The sequence below is a fragment of the Gouania willdenowi genome, chromosome 6, assembly GCF_900634775.1.
Source record: "Gouania willdenowi chromosome 6, fGouWil2.1, whole genome shotgun sequence".
NCBI classification, from domain to species: Eukaryota; Metazoa; Chordata; class Actinopteri; order Blenniiformes; family Gobiesocidae; genus Gouania; species Gouania willdenowi.
The window spans coordinates 70,929,262-70,951,540 of NC_041049.1; the positions used below are offsets into that span (position 1 = coordinate 70,929,262).

The 22,279-nt window shown below is 36.8% G+C and overlaps 2 protein-coding genes across 4 annotated transcripts in view; one reads left to right on the top strand and one right to left on the bottom strand.

Annotated features, from left to right (window-relative positions):
• tmtc3 (transmembrane O-mannosyltransferase targeting cadherins 3) overlaps window positions 1-6,686 on the bottom strand; it is a 29,325-nt gene extending 22,639 nt beyond the window's left edge. The window contains exons 1-3 of the mRNA XM_028448473.1: window positions 6,547-6,686; window positions 5,781-5,994; window positions 2,444-2,662 (exon numbers count right to left, since the gene is read on the bottom strand). Of these exons, the coding sequence (XP_028304274.1) occupies window positions 2,444-2,662; window positions 5,781-5,969 (408 nt within the window). The 5' untranslated portion in view covers window positions 5,970-5,994; window positions 6,547-6,686. The remainder of the gene's footprint in view (window positions 1-2,443; window positions 2,663-5,780; window positions 5,995-6,546) is intronic.
• The window catches only part of cep290 (centrosomal protein 290), a 59,300-nt gene continuing 43,681 nt past the window's right edge, over window positions 6,661-22,279 (top strand). For 2 of the 3 annotated variants that reach the window (XM_028448471.1, XM_028448472.1), the window contains exons 1-12: window positions 6,663-7,256; window positions 9,384-9,461; window positions 10,223-10,292; window positions 10,429-10,475; window positions 11,304-11,438; window positions 13,386-13,439; window positions 13,955-14,101; window positions 15,757-15,939; window positions 16,152-16,241; window positions 18,098-18,220; window positions 20,108-20,225; window positions 21,865-22,037. In XM_028448471.1, the coding sequence (XP_028304272.1) occupies window positions 7,140-7,256; window positions 9,384-9,461; window positions 10,223-10,292; window positions 10,429-10,475; window positions 11,304-11,438; window positions 13,386-13,439; window positions 13,955-14,101; window positions 15,757-15,939; window positions 16,152-16,241; window positions 18,098-18,220; window positions 20,108-20,225; window positions 21,865-22,037 (1,335 nt within the window). In that variant the 5' untranslated portion in view covers window positions 6,663-7,139. Of the gene's footprint in view, window positions 7,257-9,383; window positions 9,462-10,222; window positions 10,293-10,428; window positions 10,476-11,303; window positions 11,439-13,385; window positions 13,440-13,954; window positions 14,102-15,756; window positions 15,940-16,151; window positions 16,242-18,097; window positions 18,221-20,107; window positions 20,226-21,864; window positions 22,038-22,279 lie in introns of all 3 variants that reach the window. The other variant, XR_003674187.1, reaches the window with a different exon arrangement.

The following is a 22,279-nucleotide window of genomic DNA, read 5'->3' on the forward strand; positions in this document are numbered from 1 at the left end:
CCATATTGTTAAAAACATTCAAAAAATAAACTACTAAACTAAATAAACTTGTTGGTATTTTGTGTTTTTCCCTTGATTTAAAAAACAAGTAAGGTGTCGATAAGGGTATCGATAAAGTACCAGATCGACAAGAGTAGTAGTATAGTAGTATACCCATCCCTAATGTTGAAGAGGTAAAGCCACAGATCTGTTTGCTTTATTGTTGTAATCTGTGCTTTAAAATTTACATTTGCATTTCCCTTGACAGGATTTCAGGAGCCATGTGGTAGGTTGAGAAATTTTTTATGTGTCTCTTTAGGCTCCACCTTGCATAGTGGAGCTGATGGGCAAGTTGGGGCAAAGCTAAGACAGGGGATTTAGTCTAATCCCCACATAAGTTTGAACACTAACTACTTTTATATGACAGTTTTTAAAACACACTGTTTGTGAGGTTTCGATGCAAAATATAGGGTTGAGCACTGAGAACAGGTTCCAAATAGGAACCGGTTCCAGAACCGTAACAAACATGTTTGAATTTTGATTATTTTCTATTTATTAAGTTTTGTTTCCGTGGTTTGTATTACTCCACCTTGTTTGCTCTGTTTGTTTACGCAGGGTTTGTATAAAGGTGCGTTCACCAGTGCTGCCAACTTTCTCGCTAAATCTGGCAACTTTTCAGATCTTCTTAGCAACCGTTTTTGTCAAAAGCTCCTAGATACAAATCTAGCAAAGAATCAACAGAACAAAGTTCATTTGTAGTTCTAAACATACAGTATTTATGGTGTTTTAAAAAAAATACTTAATCTCTCCCACGAATTAACTCTTTTCCTGCAGTGTCAATTACAATTAGGTGCAAATGGAAATTATGCAATTTAGGCGATGACGTTATTTAGCGACTTCTAGCACCTTTTGGAACAGCCGATAGCTACCTTCCTTACTGAGGAGTTGGCAACATGGGCGTGTAATTGAATAACCTAGTTACAATACAGCAACCAAATTAAACTATATTAACTAAGTGAAATAATAAAAATGGCCTGTGTAAAGAGTTTTTCAAATGAAAAAAATATCCTGTGAAATCTGTGACCTGTTGACCGTTTAGAACATGAATACAAATTGAGAATCGGAATCGTTAAAATCCAAACAATGCCCAACCCCATGTATGAAGGCTCACTGACAGCCTTGATGGCAGTAGTCTTACTTTGACTTGACACTCATCTCTGAAACACATTGGTAACATCACACACATGCTCACATCATTACTAATGTTGCGTTGCTTTATGTTTTTACGTTTTATGCATTAAAACGCCGACTAGTGGGGCGGTGTTTAGCTCAGTGGGTAGAGCGCCCGCCCCATGTACAGAGGCTATAGTTCCTCACCTGCAGCGGGTCCAGGTTCGATTCCCGGCCTGGGACCCTTTCCTGCGTGTCATTCCCTGCTCTCTCTGACCCCCTTTCCTGTCAAGCAACTGTCATATAAAGGCCACTAGAGCCAAAAAAATCCTTTAAAAAAAAAAAAAAAAAAAGCCGACTAGTAGAGTTTCCTAGATACAAACCTGTGGCAAATGTAATACAACTTTGAAGTTATGGTAGTGCAGTGAATTATGACACCACTCTTCGAAGCAAAGGGTTGTGGGTTCGCTGCCCGCTTCAGTCTTTTTTTATGACATATTTGTTGGATGTTGAGATGACTCTGGCAACAATATTACATTAAAAATCAATATAAATGATGTGATATGTAGCAGCAGTCACTGTCTTTATATCCAATGTAACAGGAGGGCTCTCTATGCAGCCATCCTATGCTGCTGCCACGTCTCTCCAGACGCATTTTATTCATATTATTCACCCCTCGTCACGTCACTGAAGCGATAAAGCAACCATAAAGCGCGACTAATCACAGGTGATTTAAGTCACTATAGTCACTGAAGGTGCTTTCAGTGTGAAAACACCTTTAGAACAGGCTCATATTCCTCAAACGCCAGCTTATTTCACCCATCAGGGTGAATAAATCACTTTCTTCTGGGTGGTTACCGTGGTAGTTCATGTAACCGTCAATCCATTAATGATGGCTTTTTAACGTGCACGTAAGTAACCCAAGGTTTACATACTCAGGGTTGATTGACCCACTTCATATCAGCTGTAATGGAATCAGATACCCAGAGTTTCCCATCGCAGGGTATGTTGACCCAGAGTTTATTGATAAAGTTTGTTAACCCTCCTTTATGGAATACTTCTCTGTGATCTGGGTCGAAACCCAAAGCATAAATAACACATATTTTGCTTTTGTTTTATGTGCACAATTTAGGAAATTTAGAGAAAAGAAAAGTACTGCCCTCATTTCATTCCTATAGCCAAACTAGACACTTTAAATATTTGCAATTCATCTTCGATAGTATTTTGTACAAATATTGTTTGTTATTGTAGGATTATTTTCAGTAAAACACCTAAGAGAAAAGAAAACACTTACAGCCTCTGTGTGGATGGGGTGCACAGCAAACAGCAAGGCTGCCACCAAGCTGTACGTCTTGTCCAAAAAAAGTCGACAGACTCGCAGGAAAAGCACACAAACTACGGCGTGTAAAACCACGTTGAGAAGATGATAAGAAGCAGCACGGAGCTCACTGAAGAGGTAGTTCAATCTGAAGGTGAGTACAGTCAGTGGCCTGTATGACTTATGGCTCCGCTCCTGCAGTGGGACACACAACGCAGCAGTCAGACGCAGACCAGGCCACAAATAGATATTATAAACTTATGCTGTAATATTACCTCCACATGATGTGCAAAATGTAGACAAAGTGGAAAATCACACGTTTAAATGTACTTGTGAGTTTTCCACAGAATTTGGGTATCAGGTGTTTTAATTTAACAACATATCCCAAAAATGTACCCTTTTATTTCTACGTTTCAATGTTTTGTGACTTTTAGTAGCAGGTTGGAGCCCATATATCATTTTATTTGTAATGCATGACACTGTTTAAGACACACATAGTGGTTTTGTACATTGCTCCAAATGCTGCAATGCTTTTAGTGAATTGATTAGAAATGAAGCCAAATGTCTCATAAATACTAGTAAAGCACTGAAAATTCGTCCACCAAAAAGTTTTGCCTGGAAATGGCTCAAAAGTGTCTTTTCAGTTTTTGGCCCAAGGACTTTTATCGCTAAAATAACCCGGCCAAAACAGGATGTTGTGGTGACTTAAATAAAATCCACGGTTAACACGCGCTTCTCTGAATACGGACCAACATGTCTGCAGTATCTTAATATATCTGAAAAAAAAGCATCTTCTAAGCAGAGGCTGAGACGGACCACGAACTCAACACAATGAATGGTACACTCAAGTGCAAATGTACGACATAGCCTGACGCACGCCTCCAAAGGCATGAATTACAGTTGTTTTAACATGATCTTCTTCATATACTCAACGCTCAATCTCAACTGTGTTTTTATGAGAGAACATTCTCAGTTTGACTATCTTTCAGCAGCCCATTATTATTCAATGTACACAAGTGGGGTCAAGTTATTCATTTTATTATTTTTATTGTGCATTGTTAAAATCTCAACGCTGCATTAATATTTCAATGTATTTTAATTGATTTATTTTTTGAAGCATTAATAATGATTTCTGCAATTACAATACCTTGATTTTAGTGAGGTTAGTACAAAATCATAGTAGAGCTGGGTAGGGCTGGGCGATATGGCCTTTTATAAATACCGCGATATTTTTAGGCCATGTCACGATACACGATATATATCTCGATATTTTGCATTACCCTTGAATTAACACTTTGATGCACAAAATCACACCAGTATGATGATTCTATATGTCTACATTAAAACATTCTTGATCATACTGCATTAATATATGCCAATTTTAAACTTTCATGCAAAAAAGGGGATATCACAACTAAGTCAAAGTTGACATAACTGTATTTATTAAACAGTGAGTGGCTCAAACATAAAATTGTCAACAGAAAGTGCACGTTCTGTGCAAAATTGTCACAGAGACATTTCAAAACAAGACATTGGTGCAGGATGCAACTCACATGGCATTTCAAAACACAAAATTAAAGTGCACTTTTTGTACATAATGCCACTACAATATTTTAAAACAAATAGTGCCCTTTTGTGCATGTTGTCATTAAGATGACATTTCAAAACAACACTAAATTTAAGTGCACCTTTTGTGCATAATGCCACTAAGATATTTAAAAAAAAAAAAAAAAAGTCCGCGAGTTTAACGGTATGGTCATTTTCAACACCGCACAGACTACAAGCTGCGATATATCGAGTATATTCGATATATCGCCCAGCTCTAGAGCTGGGCGATATATCAAGATTCAAGATATAGCGTTTTCTATTTTGAGAACACAAAAAAATACAATATTGCTTATATATATATATATCTTATTTTGTTTTAAAATACATGTTTTAGGAGGCACTGCTTTCAATACTTCTCAGAACAGCATGAAAAGCACAGTTTGATGGATTTCTGAGTGCGTTCCAACACATACCTTCCCCTAAACAAGCCACACTACAGAACTCACTCACACATGCTGTCCTTTAGAGCAGTGTTTCCCAACCTTTTTAGTCCAATGTACCCCTTTTCTTTTCTATCTTAAGGCGAGTGCCCTTTTATTTTATTAATTTGTCTCAGAAGGCTCATCTGAAAGCTTCACTCATATTTTTCTGATGTTTTGACCATTTTAGGTGTTGAACTTAATCTTTTTTAATGTATTTTAAAGTATGTATTATCGCATGTGTTATCAATAGATAAGGAAAATGTCTGTGAGCAAGCGGAAATGTTTCACATAATTTTAGAAAAATAAATTGACAAATGTTTCTGTGTACCCCCTGAGATGTGTTGAAGTACCCCTAAGGGTACACGTACCCCTGGTTGGGAACCAGTGCCTTAGAGGAGAAAAAGCCAAAAGTAGCACATATAGCGCAGTTGTTTGTTATTAAATGTGACTGTGTGGCATTTGGATTATCAAATTTAACCCAGAATTGTCTTTCTGGTCAGACTACGTTTGAAATAAAATTATCAAGATTTATAACATATATTGCTATTTTGAGAAAAATATCAGGATATGAGTTTTGGTCCATATCGCCCAGCCCTAAATACAAAAATTGGCAAAATAATTTATTTTGGTGTTTCGGTTTTACGGCCTTGGTTTCCTTATTATTGACTTTCGCTTTCATCCAAGAGTTCTCATTTCAGTGCATCTCTACTGGATACACTTAATGTATCATCCTGATTGTCTTTCAAAGAGAAGGAGTATAAAAAGGTTAAATTCCTTAGACACTTAAAGCTGCACTACTTGATTCTTGAACCATGACAGAGGGCCATGGCTGAATTCGAACTGTAAATACCACCCCCCACTCTGATAATCCTACCCAGTCTCCTCCTCTCTGGAAGTCCACAAAATCTACCGGTAAAACACATCGCCACGCTAAAGGATACACACAAAATATAGGAAAATGGAACATTAGATTATCTGTCTAAAAGGAAAACAGCAACTTGCGCATCCAAAGTTAGTCCAAGACTGAAAGCCTGTTTGCACCATGCCTGTGCTTCACTATCGCTATCTCTAAATCCTGTGATTGGAGCTGGAGGGGGTGACCGCCAAGATTTTGTCTTCTGGGGTTTATTAACTAAAATAATTAATTATAAGGCACAGATAGCACGCAGACGTACAATTTTGTCAGAAAATATTACTTTTACGATGTACTACATAATGCTAATAATAATTTTTTATGAAATAAGAAAATAATTTGAGTGCCGCAGCTTTAACCTAAAACTCACCTCAGCCATGGGAGTTCCCCAGAAATCATTGCGGAACAAGTTGTGCAGCGAGGTGGAGGGTCGGAGGTCCTTGTTGTCGAGGATTGCAGAGACATCGTCAAACACAAATCCACACGACAAACTGTTCCAGTAGCATCCCACCACCAGCCCAGTCAAAAGTAGAACCTCCTTCCATGTCACGACAGCCATCGCTGGCCAAAGCCGTCATTGATCACTGACGCAAAGAAAACACAGATACACAATTAAATACAGTATGACACACAACAAAAAACCAACAAATATGGACAAATGAATTGACGTCTTTCATTGTCAAATTAACAAACATTAAATTATCATTCATTTACAAAATAAAAGTAGCAGCATACAATGCATAAAGTTATGCAATGTATATAAGGGTGCTTTACTCATAAAAGAAACCGAGGGCATTTAACATTTTCAAAAGTAAATATTAGAAACAAAAACTATTTGGTACAAAGATGGAGGAGGTGAGAATTAAACCAACTACTGTTACAGACGATTATTGGCTTGCACAATAACTGACAGCTTGAATCAACATCCACCAAATACTGTATGTGGTGAAGCATATTGTAGGGACAATGTGATTGTTCAACACTTGTATTTACAAGATTTTAAGCCATAAAAAGCTCATACAGAGCCAAGCAGGCTGCTGTTAGCCACTGATCAAGCTAAGTTAGCTGCTAATCATGACATGCCTATTAGTTAATATTAAGCTAAATGAGCTGAAAAACTTAACCGTCCTTCTTACCACGTCTAAAACCGGTGTAGCCCACGGCGACAACTTCAACCCGGTAACACAAAATAGGCAGGAAAACTCAGACACACAGCAAACAATTCAAAGAGCGACTTTCCATCAATGCTAACTAGCTAGCTTCACGCCTAGCTCCTTTCACTTCCGGGTCAGAGGTAACTGCGGAAGATGAACTTCTATGCTCTGCTCGGTGCAGTATTTCAAGAAGCAGGACAGAAAACAGCCAGGAAATGGTTTGAAAAACGAGACATTTGGCCAGAATTATAGACTTTATAGTTTTTACTTTTATTCTTACACAATAGTATGCTGTATGTTGCACTTTTCTAGATGGGTTTGGCTTTAATTTGTGTGCTACTACTTGCGTTCTTGTTGTCAGGGGTAACCAAGCATCAGCCATTTAGTGCCTTTCTTAATAATAGAATAAGTTAGACGATTTAAATACAGAAGACTTTGTTAAGGTTATCGGAAAACAGGGCTTTTACTTTGAAAAGCCTGGTGATATAAACCAGAACCTGAAGTGAGGATATCAACACCGTGTAGCTGTATGTTCACCATCATTGATTACAGATCGACCCAAACTAAAGCAACACATGATGGACAGAACACCTGCTGCTCCTGACTGGGATCAACTGTCCTCAATTAACCCAGAGGATCTGCTTGACCAAGAACATGAAGAAGTGGCTAGGATCTTCGACATGTTTCTTTTGGTAAATGTCTTCAAATTACACCTTAAAACTTTAGGTTTCATTTCCAATTTTACTTTCTGAATGACTTCATTTTGTTCTGTGTTTATTAATGTGCGTATGGAAACGATAACTGTCCATATAAGTCATAAGATCAAGACCACAGACCACCTATCAAATATTGATGTTTAATCCTACAGTATACACAATTACAAAAGGAAAAAAAAGTGGATGTATTCTTTTAAACAGTGGTGCACTACAGTTTTTGATTTATTTCATTACGTTTTAATTATTATTGCTCTCATTTGTAATTCTGAAACTCACATGCCCATTGTTTAGGGTCAGCATTGGCACTCATTCTGTAATGCACTGATTTTTACAAGGGGTGTATCGATCCGATATTAATATCAGAAATAGGTCCGATACCAGCAAAAAAATTAAGAATTAAAAATCAGGTTGGATACATATGAAATCTCAGATACGCGCAGTCAATTCCAAGCTATGATTCAGCACTTCTACTGTATACAGTAGCTGACTGAACTAAATACTTACAATTAAAAAAAGAAAGTGTCTAATGAGGCGTTAAATGTAGCCATAGCCCCCGGGACTATCTATGTCTGTAACCTGTGTTATCAGGATGGCCAAGTGGTCTAAGTGCATAACTCTAGGATTTTTTTCTTCCGCTGCCGTTGGTTCAAATCCCAATTTTGACCACCTTTTTTAATTTTAACATATTTAACACGGCTAATTCCACCTTTAAAAATACATATACGACAAAAATAAACAATTTAGGGTATTTCCTGGGTTAAGGTTAGGGTTAGGGCTAAAATAAAGGGTTCGCAGGGTAGCTAAAAATAAATATGAGCTAAAATACAACTGACGGAACTTTAAGTCACATGGTGCACCTATCATGTGACCTAAACTGGCCAATGAGTGGCAGTCTATGGATTTGTTTAACGGCTATGAATACCTTTAACGTATCCATAGCCACAGCCTAAAAAAACCTCTGAACTAAATACTGACAATAAAAAATAACTGAAGTTAACCAAAATTATCATTTTGCATGTTAAAAGTATATTGTTTTTTATTGTTTGTTTTTGTTAGTTTTGAGGTTATTTTTCTGGGTCTTCTAATGTATTTTTTTTTTTTAATTCTATTTTCATTATTGAATATTCTTATGTTTAAGTTAAATTTGTGGTTATTTTGCACCTATTATTATATATATATATATATATATATATATATATATATATATATATATATATATATATACATATATTGGTGTGGGGGTTATTTATGTTATTTTCCAGAGTTTTTTTATTTATTTATTTATTTTTTTTATCTATTTTATTCAATTGTAGAATATTTTTATGTTGAAGATTAAATTGTACTTAAACCATTGATTGATAATAAATAGATCAGTTTTTCTCATAAATACTATTGCTGACTATATTTTTCTGTTTAAGTAATGTCTCTTGTTAAAGCCATTCTACACCACAAAATAAGTACTAACAGTATATTTATGATTCCCGCTGATATGATATTGTGTCGATATCGGTACTGGCCAATACTAAAGGCTGCAATATCGGTATTGTAAAGGAGGTGAAAAAGTTGGATCAGTTTTTACCTCTACCAAGGAGGTAATAAATTTACTGGTGTTTATTTGTTTTAGCCAAAGATAGACCTTATGCCATTGAAGATCCCGTAAAATTTAGGAGGGCATTCGGCTCAATATACTGATTCTGGATCAGTTTGAAAATCAAAAAATCCCTATGGCTCATAATTGACGAAATTTTAAAAAGTCATATCTCATTTCATAAGTGAGCAATATTTATGGAATTTGACTCAGTTATGTCAGATTGGTTTCTCAATTACCGTACAGAGTTACATCAGAATTAGACCCAGTTGAGCATTTCATTGCGATTTTTCCCAAAGATTAGGATACTGGCATGTTTCAACCTACTATATCATTATGTGAATATCTGGCAAAGAAGATCTTTTGACACTTGGCAGAGTTCACTTGTTTCAAAATTGTCCTGCATCTTCGTTTAGTTTTGCATCTCATCCTTTTACCTTAAGTTTGATTTAAACTGTTGGTTAAACTGTTTATTTTTGTACTAAGTCGCATGTTTTGTCTTCTTTTTTTAACAGATGAATGATTGGGAGATAACAGATAAAGACTCAGACAGTATAATCCAAGTCCTGAAAGTGTCCCAGGCTCTGATGAAGGTAATACTATTTAAGTCTTTTTTTTATATGACCTAGTGTTACATTACTTTTAGGTAACGTGACTTGTTTTGTTGTTGTTGTTTTAATTCAAAATAAAAATATTATTTAAATGTTAAAATGTAAAAATTTGATGATTTACATTTTCACTCTTAGCAAGTTCAACTTTTATCTAAATAGCCTAACACGTGTGTTTTGGACAAGCTAGTTGGAGTCTGTAAATTGGCCATGGGAGTAAATGTGTGAGTGATTGCTGCTTGGTGATTGGCTGTTTGTTACCTCTTAAAGGGACAGGCGACTCCTTTACTTTCATTGCAGGTCAGAGTCAGAAAGAGGATTTCCTTTTTTTGCCTCACAATTCTGTTTGGAATTAATATATACATGGAGGGATGGAAGCTTGTATTTGAGGCAGGTACATTATTTTGTACATACTGTACACACGTAGACAAAATATTTGGTACCCTTCGGTTAAAGACAGAAAAACAATGGTCACTGAAATAACTTGAAACTGACAAAAGTAATAATAATTAGGTAATACCTGTATTCACAAGGCAAATATGTATTTGACAATTTAAAATTGAAAAAAAATGACAACCTGTATCTGCAGGAAAAACAGAAGACTGACCTTGACCTTAAATATGACCTTGAGTGAACGTGTGTATTTTTGTTGATTTTTGTTAAATTTCATTTTGTGCTATTTGAAATGCTGCCATGTTGATATAACTCTCATCATATGTAAATCTCTTTCTTTCCCTTGCTTTTAGTATAAAGCGCAGGAAGTTGATACTGCCGTTGAGTTTGTCAAGGACATTGGAGAAAAACATGCCAAAAAGGGTTAGTGTGAAAATAAAATATATTATATATAATATTCTGTAACGCACATTGAATTGTCTTGTGTATGAAACACACTATACAAATACATGTGCCTTGCCTGTGCTAATTCAGTGTTGTCATCCTCTTTTGATAACAGTGAAAGCCCTCCATGATGAATTGTCCAGCTTGGAGCAGAAGTCTCAGGTAAAATTGTATATTCTGTCCTGTACAGTCTATGTATACCTCAGTGAGTTGGGGTATACATAGACTGTACAGGACAGAATATATGCGGATCCTTAAAAAGTATTAAAAAGGCATTGAATCCATGAATCTAAAAATAAGCCCTTAATTGTCATTAAAATGTCTTAAATCAATTTTTCAAAATCTTAAATTTCGTGACACTTCTACATTTATATATTGGTATGTGCCAATGATTCGGTGCCAATTATTCGGTACCACCAACCATCGTAATATTTGACTCACAAATAAATGAGAAATCTTTTTTTTTCTTTTTTGTTCAAGAATAACAGAGGAGTAGCAATTTTAACTAGTGTACACATCAACAACAACAACAAAGTGAGGGCATTTTGAGTCCGGTAGCCCGGTCTAAAAATGTAACTAACCCTATGTAATTGCTGTGGCATTTTTTCCCCCAATTATGTTTATTGTGAATTTCATCTTAAATTTTATTTTCAAATAAAAAGTCTTGAATTTAATTTGACTAAAGCTGTAGGAACCCTATGTAAATAAAAAAAACTCATGCCTATTTACTTCCGACAACACAGTCTAACCCTCTCTCAACCAATCACAGAGTTACAATCTGGCTACAAAGGGATTGGCTATAGTGATCACTGAGGAACAGCACTTAAGAAGATTATGTGTAATCTTCTCTCGGCTCACTTGTATTACTTCTAGTTTATGCAATTATTGTTAAAAAACAATTCCAAGGTTTGTATAGAAAAAAGAAACGATAGATATAGCAAATGGAGCTAATGATATATGGTTTTGATGTTTCTGGTACATGCTGTTTAGCCTCCTGGGACTACATCAGACACCCGCCTTCTCCGTGATGAGATTTGGGAGCTCAGGACCCAGGCGGAGCAAAGGGAGAGCGAGTTGAGCCAGTTAAGGAAAGACATGGGCAAGGAAAAGAAAAGCAACCAGGAGGTACGAGCAAACTACCCAGAGAACCTCTGCTACCCTCAGAGAGCTGTGGGCTCAATGTAATGTAGAGTCCTTGTATGAGCTCCTGCTGACCCTCTTTCTGTTAGCATTGGGCTAGCTAGCTAGCTGGCACTTTCCTCAAAATCATTACCGTGGCAAAGCTGAAGTCTTTTTTACTACTTTCAGTAAATACAGATTATGTTTTCAATTACCCTTGTTCAATTTCAGTTTAATTATGATTACAGTAACCAGCATTTTTTCCAATTACAATTGAATTACAATTATTTTTTTTATCCTCAGAAAGTCAATTTCATTACATTACCTTATAAATTATAATCCTCCCAACGTTTCCTGTTTTGGCCCCAGAGTCTCCTCCCAGCTGGACATGCACAGCAAACTCCTCCCCCATCGCGAAGGCTGAGCCCCGGCCGCTTTGTGGGGAAAACCCATTTTAGTTGTTTGTACTTTTGCTCAACGCTTAAAGCTCCTGACCATAGGGGTCAATTACATTTTTATCCATGTTCAATTACAACACAGTTATGATTACGTTGACCAAGATTTTTTCCAAGTACAATTAAAATTACAATTATTATTTTACCCCTAAAGGTCAGTTACAATTACGTTCTCGATTACTGAAGTTCAATTACAATTAATCACAATTACTGAGCCTTTATTAAATAAGCCGATTAAAGTAAGCTTTCCGTTAGCATCTCTTATGTCTTAAATCAGCTGTAAAATACACTAAAAATATTAATATAATCTAATTTGTTTCTCATCTCCCTTGCTAATCTTCCTTATCCATGAAAATATTGATTTTTCATACACCTGAATTAAAAAAAATTTAAATGCTGTATTGTTCCTTAAGAGAACTAAGATGTAGACATGATATGAAAAATAATTAACTACGTATGTGTAGCCTTAGAACTATAACGTGGTTCCCCAGTTTTGCGTGAAATTAAATTGTTACTGACAGTTTTCATATCATTTCCCTGCCAATTACAATTACTGTACATAGTCAATTATCTGAACTCGATTACAATTCAATTATGATTACAATAAGAACGATTTTTCCAGTTACAGTTACGATTATTTGCAATAATTCGCAAGGCGAATACGTAAATATGACAACCTGTATCTGGATTTGTTGAAGAGTTATATAATGCAAGAAAAACAGAAGACTGACCATGACCTTAGATATGACCTTAAGCAAAGGTCAAGGTCACACATTGAAAGGAAATGTTGTTCAATGGTACTGAGCACTGTCTCTCAATTTGTGGCCAAGTTATAATTTTTTTTTTGTTTTTTTTCTTTGGTCTTTTAAATAAAATACTCCACTTGGGATGTGCTTTTCATAAATGTAATATTCATAGAGATATGGAAAATGTTGTTTTTTGACACAAAAAAGGTCGACTGCATATCCTTCACAATGCCTCTATTAGATGACATACGTGTCATTAGTGCTGCATTAATAGCCTAGGAGGAGTTCAATTGTCATTTACAATTACGTTATTAGTGTAATCAATTATCAATTTCGCAATTAACATTGTAATTGACCCCAACCCTGACCATAAGTGAGGACTGGAACGTAGATTTGCCGAGTCAGCAGATAGATTTGCTTTCTGGCTTCTGGTTTAACAAACACACAAAAGAAAAGACCTGTAAAACTACCTGAGGCACAGCAGCAGGAGACCTCTACTCTTTTATTTACTCTTTTTCCTTTACAATGTTGATCTGTAAGTGTTGTTAAAGCAGAAAAGACTTTCTATCAAACAGCCCATATCACATAATAAACTATTTCTTTGAAATAAATTAGCAGTAGCTGTAAAGCGACTTTGAGTACCCAGAAAATCACTATATAAATGTATAATAATAATAATAATAATACAAAGATGATGTCAAAGTTCCTCCAAGGTTTGATGTGCGCATGATAATTTGTTGGTCTTTTCATAGTTGGCTCAGCGTTTGGAGGAAGCTGAGGATGAGCTCAAGAAGTTAAAAAGAGAGGTAGGATATACTGTATACCTTGCAATAACATAAACATACCAATCTTTTTGTCCCTTTATTCTTTTGTGTACCATCAAATCTTTTTTTCCCCTTTTACTCTTAAAATTGGAAGCTTTGTCTTTCTTATTTCTCACCATCTCTCTTTATTTCTTTTGCATAGTCAAAAAAACTTAAGAAGAAGGTAAGATGTCCAAGTGAAGTCCAATAGCTTTTAGTCAATAAACAAAATGTTGTGAATTGTGTTGAGTGAAAATGTCTTTTTTTTTTTTAAAGATAATTTTTCACTAGTAGTTCATTTTTGTTTGTTTGCAAAACTACAAAACAAAGGAAACCTCAGACACATAGAAGTTTTCAGAAAGTGACAGAAATACAGGCAGCTATATGCCGCAAAGCAAATCTACTGACAGTAAGATGACACCATGACAGGCGTATATTACCTTTTACTTTGTAGGAACTGTGCACTAATGATCAAAGTCTGATTCTACTTTTTCATCGCAATTCATTCTGAACTGCAGAACGAGCAGCTTACGCAGGACGTGGACTTCTACCGCGGAGAGCTCAACCAGAAAGAGATGATCCCATCCAAAGACGAGGATGCTGAAACTCAGAGGAAGCTCAAGTCTGCCAACCGTCAGCTCTATCAGTGTATGGAGGACCTTCAGGTGCAACTATTTTCTATTTCTCTTTTACCTTCAACAATGTCATTATGCTATCGTGTGGTGCACATTTTAGGAGATCCTCAGGTATCGAATATCAGGAAAACCTCCGTCAAATCAAATGGCTTCACTTGTCAAACCAAGCGCCATCAAATGGCTTCAAAATAAAGGTCTCAGACCTTTAAACACGACATGACGTTGTATTTTGAAGAAACTTGAAATACACAACGTCATCAATGTGTGATACGGGCCAGATACGGGAGGATTTTATTTTTCTACCACATAATAAACATAATTTTATGATTGTAATTAGTCTCACATTTCAAAATAAATGGTAACATTAGTTTTTTTTTTTTTTTAAATAAATTTATCGGAACATTGCGCAACCACAACAGCTAAATGGTCACGTGGTTGCAGCGGGACAACACGGGTAAATGTGAATTTAATTAAATTGGCTGTCCAGCAAAGATTTTTTGTTTTAACGATTTCTGGCTATTTTTGTTGTCATCTGGTGTGTTTTTGGAGTGGTTTAGATTTTTTCTGGTGTGTATTTTACTGTCATTGATGTGGCATTTTTTTTCCCTTTTACTGTGAAGTTGGTCCTAAATTTAATTTCAAATGGCAATAAAAAGTCTTAAAAAGTCTTGAATTTAATTTGACTGAAGCTGTAGGAACCCTGTGACATATCTTAACTTTTAAAAAATAAAAATAAAGAATGGCTTTTCAACTTACTTTGTCATGTGTACTTTTGGTTCCTTCAAAATAAAACGCCATGTTGTGTTTTACGCCCTGAGGCCATTGAGTCTAATGACTTTTATTTTATTATTTATTTCATTTGACGGCGCTTGTTTTGATAAGTGAGGCCGTTTGCTATGACGGAGGTTTTGCTGAGTCATGAGTCCGTTTGGTCTGATAAATGACTGAGGTTTTCCTGATACCTCACTCTGAGACCTGAGATGTCCTAAAATGTACACCGTACTGTCATCAAATAATAATAATACATTTTATTTTAAAACCAGCTCCTTTCGGGTCACCCAAGGTCACTTTACAATGCGTATTGAATAACGACAATAAAAGTACAGCTAAAACAGTATAAATACACCAGTAAAAGGTCGGCTAAAACACAGAGACAAGGCAGGTGGGATCAGGTGGGAAATGCTGTTGTAGATAAGTGGGTTTTGAGTCCGGCTTTAAATTGTGAAAATGAGTCCATGTTCCTGAGATCCAGAGCAGAGTGGCTGAAAGCTCTGCTCCCCATGATGGTAAGGCGGGCTGGGGGAGTGGACAGATGACTGGAGGAAGAGGATCTGAGGGAGCGAGATGGAGAGTGGACTTAAAAGTTAGTAAAATGATTTTGAAGTGGATGCAAAATTGAATGGGGAACCAGGGGAGATGTGGGAGATAGAGTGGGTGCCCTGGGGCACACCTGTAGTAACAGGGAAGGGGTTTGATTTAAAAGATGAACAATGAACCACTGAGGTCCTTGAAGGAACAAACATTTTCAAATCTCAATGCTCTCAAAAACATGAGAAGAATGTTGCAGCTAATAGGTAACGTTCCATTACACGTTTAGATTGCTTTTATCTTTCATTAGTGTCTTCTCTGCGTGCTGCTTTTTGTCAGCATTAGTTTGCACTAACAAGTCCAGTTTTTTTCATCAGCGTGCCGAGGACGAAAACGTTGACCTAAAAACGCAGAACGAACACTTGCAGAAGAGTCTGGAAGAGTCCGTGAAGGAGATGGAGAAGATGACAGATGAGTACAACAAGATGAAGATCGTGGTCCAGCAGACCGACTCCATTGTGGACCAGCTGAGGAAGGAGAGGGATCACTCAAAGCTTCAAGTAAGAAATTTAAAATGCATTTCCCAACCTGATCTGCTTTCTTTTTAAAACTGTAAGATAGTGGAATTGTATTTTGGATTTTGACAAGTTACCTTACTTAACAGAAATGGGAAATTATCTCAAAGGGCTATTAAATAAAGTTTTTTACTGAGATGATAAAAATGAGAAAACAAGGCATGAAAGAAGTTCTCCTTGTATATCTTCTTTTCCAGGTCAGAGAGTTGACTGATAAGATTCACAGCATGAATGAGGAGGATGACCCTATAATGGCAGCAGTCAACAGCAAAGTGGAGGAGTGGAAGGTGGGTTCAAAGACAGTTTGAAAGGCCATTTATACATATTTACACAGATTCATACTCACTTACCAACCAAACAGTTCTGTTAAGTGTCGCTACATTTAAGAAATTTCCTCCTGGGATTAATAAAGGAATTCTGATTCTGATTCTGATACATATAAAAACTTATGGGAGGGAAGGTAGACAAGGGAGAGAGGAGTCATATAGGATCCCAATGTCACAATTCTTAGTACTCAATTGAGGGAAAAATTACAGGCAATCTTAAAACAATCTAAGCTGTTGGAAGACAGATGGTGACTCACGGATCTGGATCTAAAGCCCAGGAAGTCCTGAGTGGAGACACAAACCAGAGCAGCAGTGGGTGATGGGAAATCTCCACCTAGACTCAAAATGACAGATTCCACCATTACCAATAAGGGTGACAGCTGCATAAAATAGGCCGACAGAGAACCAGTCACTCAACAGAATGAAGACATTAGGGTTCATTACAAATAATATCCTGGTAGGGTAGGATGGAGGGCAGAGAGGAGTGGCCCAAAGTGGAAACAATCAAACAGCAAGAAGAAGACGAAGGGTTTACAGCCGCACAAAACGCACACGAGAACAACCCGAAATAAGTACAAAAAAAAACAAAGCAAAAGCCAATACGACCAGATTCAGAGCAGAAGAAAAGGTCACTGCTCTCCAAGGAACTGTAATATGGAATGAACTTTCAGGCCACCCAAGGACACTTTACAATAAAAACAGAATAATAAAAACAGTGCAATACATTATAAAACAGAATATTACAGAAAGGAAAAGAAAAAGAAAACAATGTAGAAGAAGTTATGGAATGAGATGAAACATTGAATTACAGAGAATATGCAGATTGGTAGAGATGGGTTTTGAGTTTTCAGATTCAGAAAAGAGTTTGCGCTTTGATTTTCAGATTTGATATTCCAGTAAGTAATAATACAATAAAAACATGATATAAATAATTCGACCTTTGATATTATGGATTTTTTTTTTTCTTTACATGAATTTACTCATGCCTCACAGCAAGAGGGCCCTATGGGCGGGGTTTAATTTCCAGTGGGCAAAGACCTGAGTCCTTTCAGTGGGGAATTTACATGTTCTCCCTGGTTTTTCTTCAGGTAATCCAACTTCCTAGCACATTTTAATATCATGTATGTTAGGTTGATTGGAGTCTGATTGGCCTGTAAGAGTAAAAGTGTGTGCGTTTGTTTGTGTGTTCCAAATGTGTTGTACCTGCAGCAGACAGGTGTGTGCACCCCCACAACCCTGTAAAGGAATAACAGGGTACAGAGGAAGATGATTGAATGTTTAAACTTGTACCGGAGTTTTAGGTAAAAAAAAAAAAAATTTAAAAAAATAGATAGGCCATGCACTCTCATTAAAGAACAATTGTAAGAAGTTCCCTTACATCTTGAAAAATGAATGTTGTGTATTTTAAAGGACACTTAGGTGGATGGATAAATATATGGAATAATAGATGGGTTCATAGATGGATGAATAGATACAAATGTTGAGTTAAAAGAAAGATGGAAGGAAGGAAAATGAATGAATTAATGATGGAATGCATAGACAGTTGGTGAGTGCTAAGTAATACATTAATAAATAGGACTAAAATAATGAGTAGATTAATGGGCTGAATAATCATATTAGTAAATGGATGGATCTCTAGGTACGTTGATACGAGTAAAATAAAAAGATGTTACAACTATCATTTTATTACAGAGCATTTGCCTAATTAATTTGGTAAAATATCAGTTTGATTATTGTCTGCTAATGATATTAAAAAGACACTCAGTAGGATTGTAGCACCAAGGAGTCATTTATTCCAAAATGTTCTTCCCACACAGAAAGTGCTGTCTGGGAAAGACGATGAGATACTGGTGTACCAGCAAATGATCCGCGATCTGAGAGAAAAGTTACGCTCAGCACAGCTGGACTTGGACAAAAACAACATAATTGCTTTGCAGCAGGTTTGTTCCCAGATACGTTTTCTCTCAGTTTATTGATGTGTATGACTTTTCATTTCCTCCTTATACCCATGCACTGTAAGACATTGTGTAATTATAAGAAGCAAGATTGAAAGGTATGCATGTAAATAATTATGTCCTTGACATCGTTCATATTCTGTCAATAAAAATATGTTCAGGTATAGTAATAACTGTAGGGCAAGTGTTGGTTCAGAAGCTGGATCTAAAGATGTGTCAAAGGCCAGGGGTTCCCAAACTTTTCACAGTCCCGTACCCCTTCAGACATTTACCCTGAAGCCATGTACCTCCTTTTTCTTAAAAAACATAATAATGTCATATACAATGTAGCCGTGAAATTTGTCTCTGTATTTTACCTATCCTGTAAGGAATCATATATAACTAGAATATTAGCACTTACTGAAGATCACTGTACTTGCTGTTGTTGTTTTTAAGCTGTAAATTGTCTGAGTCTCTGGAAAAGTGCTTTTAAATAAAATGACACATATAGATATAGACATAACAGTGAATACCCATTTTCCAAAGCAATTCCAGCAAAAGAAAAAGTGCAGCCCCTCTAAAGGGCTTTGATTCCAGAGCTGTTGCTGTGTGCTGAGCCTGTAGACTTTCTCTAGTCATGAATGACACAATGAGCTGGAGCCCTCTGGTTTCTGGGGATAAGCCCATGTCACCCATTAGGGCTAGGCTGAACTGGACACCATGGCCACCAGTTTCTGCTCTAGACCAGTTTCTAATGAGGTCCCCAGTAACCAGGGTGATATATAATTACAATTATGACATAATTATAAAATATATTGCTGTTGTAATCATAAATGAATTGTAATTGAATTCAGATAATTTACTTTGTAATTGAATTTGTCATGGAAATTATTTACAAATTGTCATTTACAATTTAATTAAATGAGAAACTGGGGAACAATGTTACAGTTCTATGGCTTACACATACGTAGTTAACAATTATTGAAACATATTTCTTATCAGGTTTTCACACTATCATTTTACTATTTTCAAAAATAATGATAATCGAGGGGTATACTGACAGAAGAACGGCTCAGACGCCAACAACAAAATGATTGACATGGGTCAAAACTGACCCGTTACCATAACAGTTGCTAACAGAAAGCTAACTCGAGGAAGGTCACGTTTTATGGGGTTATATTAAAGACTCAGTAATTGTGATTATTTGTAATTGAAACTTTGGTAATTGAGAACGTAAATGTAATAGACTTTCAGGGGAATTAAAAAAATGCCGGTCAATGTAACTGGAATTGAGTTGTAATTGAACATAGATAATTAAAGAGGTAACCATTCGGGCCAGGTACACAAGCTGGTGGTTTGTTCTTTGTCTGGCCTCTCTTAGTTTGGCTGTACAGTTTGTTCCTAATAATATACTGTATATGGTACATACTGTTTATTGGACAATAACGTAAATTCAAATCAGTGTTTCTAATAAATATACATGTCTACGTGAGTTTCAGGGATGTTGTATAGCAGCAGGCGATCCCAACTGTAGACGTAGGCTGGAAGATAAATCTGTTACTAAACAGGCTTTTAGGGGAAACTTGGTTTTAAGCCATTTGGTGTTGCTTTTCTTTCTGTCTGTTATCTGTCTGTCATACCTCTTTGGGCTTTTTGTCCTTGCTATTTTGCTTTATAAACATGTCCTCCCTTCTGTCTTTATTGCTGCCTTGGTCCAGGTCATATTTGAGCTCTGTGGTGTAAGTTTCACTGGTCCCACAGCTCTAATTCCCAGCATAGTTTTGTTTCCAAGTAGTAAATGTTTGTATATGTGGTCATAACTGATAGTGTGCTACACGTGCCACACATACAGTAAATTCTTATCCTTTTGATCTGTTGGCGAATTTTCCAAAGGCCATTCAAGAAAAAGATAATCAGATCAAGATGTTGGGCGAACAAGTGGAGCAATACACTGGGGAGATGGAGAAGCACACGTTGCTCATAGAAGAGCTGAAGATGTCTACAAAGAAAGGTTGGTGTCCTTTACCAGCACCATGTGCTTTGTTTTTGTGAGATATTCCAAATAACCAGTCACTATTAAAGGTCCAGTATTTTGCTATTTTTCACAAATCTCCATTTGTTCTAAGAACCCCAACAACATAGTATTTGGGGTTTTCCCCCTCTGAAAAGTCACTCTCATGACGCTTCTAAAAACAGGCTGTTTTTGGACCTTCATGCATTAGTATGAGTGGACGTGTCTGCAGATGCAGACGTCATGCCTCGCTCTGAGATCGTGATCACCTTCTTTTGCTATCCACACTCTTGTTATTGTTTTCAGCCAAAAAACTGCACTTTACAGTAAAACATGGATATTTAAGCAGTTATTTTGATTGTGAGTCCGACAAAAACGTTTTCAACTGTTTCAAACACTGACCAGAGCTGCTACGTCACTTTCTTGTCATCCGCACCTCTTATAACCATAGAACTACTCCATTTAAGATGGTCCACAGTTTTGTCCCACCGCTCCATCGCATTATGTCACAAACATGTCAGATCATGTCAAAGGCAATACAAGGCGGTATAACGGCTTCTAAAAATGGAACTGGTTGTGAGTACTCACACTGTGCTTCGGATTATCTATATACTGAACATAAATATATAATCTGTGGATAAAGGGACTAATGGTTAAGGGAGCAAGCTTGGCTCCCTGGTCCATCACTGTGGGATGTTGATTGGTCCCTTGTATTAACCTTAACCCCTCCCAGGGTGCTATACAATGGCTGCCCACCACTCCTCAGGGAGGAATTAAATGCAGAGGACACATATGTATGTAGCTTTACATATATGACAAAAATGTATAATGTATATTCTGTATTAAACCGCAGTGTTTGTTTTATCGCTGAGGTTAGTTTGAGAGGGAGGAGCTCACATTCTTACAGGGTAGGAGGAGTCAGGATTGTCAGGAGGAGGATGTCATAACGCGATAAAAATCCAACTATCTTGTTTGGAGCTGACTTTTTACAAAATGTGGAATAACAAAGGAGGGCGGAAACAGAACTTTTTCAATAGACGTTTTTTGGTTATTATTTCAGACATTAAATCTTAACTGCCAAGAAGGCCATGAACAGAGACAAGGGGGGCTATATGCTCTCACACGCCTGGGACACCCTATCACAGAAAAAATAGTCGGTGGGGGTCGCAGCGCGCGACGGGGCGGTCGGACCCGTTGGGCCTGCCACGACATGCCGGTTGGTGTGGGCGTGGCGGATCCGGTGGATCTGACAGCTCTGCTGGGCGTGCCGCACGTGCCGGCTGACACGTCACACGCTGTCAGTGAGAAGCTTCTGAGGAAGGTGAGAGACATCGCCAAAACTGTAAAGCAAAAAAGGTAAAGAGCAGCATCTACTCTTAAATTTAATGTCTGAAAAAATTACCAAAAAACGTCTATAGTAATAAGAAGAAATTAACGTTTTTTTGGGCTAGAACGTTCTCAACTTTGACCCTCTGAATGAAGCTAAAGGAATGTATATCACTGTAGCAAAACCATTATAGAGTGAATTTTTCACAATACTGCCCCTTTAAGGTAGCTTTGTGCTACCAGTTTCACTGAAACATCCTCTGTTCAAAATCTGCATCAAGCAAAAACAATCCGTTAGTTTTTCTTTGTGAAGGTTTCCAATTAACCACGCAGCAGAAGAAGATGGAGGACTTGAAGTCCAAACTGGAAACTGCAGAGAACAGGGTTAAGGAAGCAGACGAAGCAGTAAAACTAGCAGAAGCTCATGCTGAGGAAAAGGATAAAGAACTTATTGAGGCAACAAACCGCCTCAATCAGTACGAGTCTGTAAGTCTGAAACTATTAATACTACCCTTTCTTCTCCTTTTTTTTAAAGCTTTAATTGATGGGGAGTATTTGATTTTTTTCTTTTTTAAAGAAAGATTTTATTAGTTTTTCTTAGAAGTCACCATGTGCACAAGCATACTTTTGCTTTTTTCTGTTAAGGTGCCTACTGTTCATGTTTGAAAGACTAGATATGCCTGATTATGTTCTGTTTTGTTGTAACCTTAGCTTTTCTTTGGCATCAC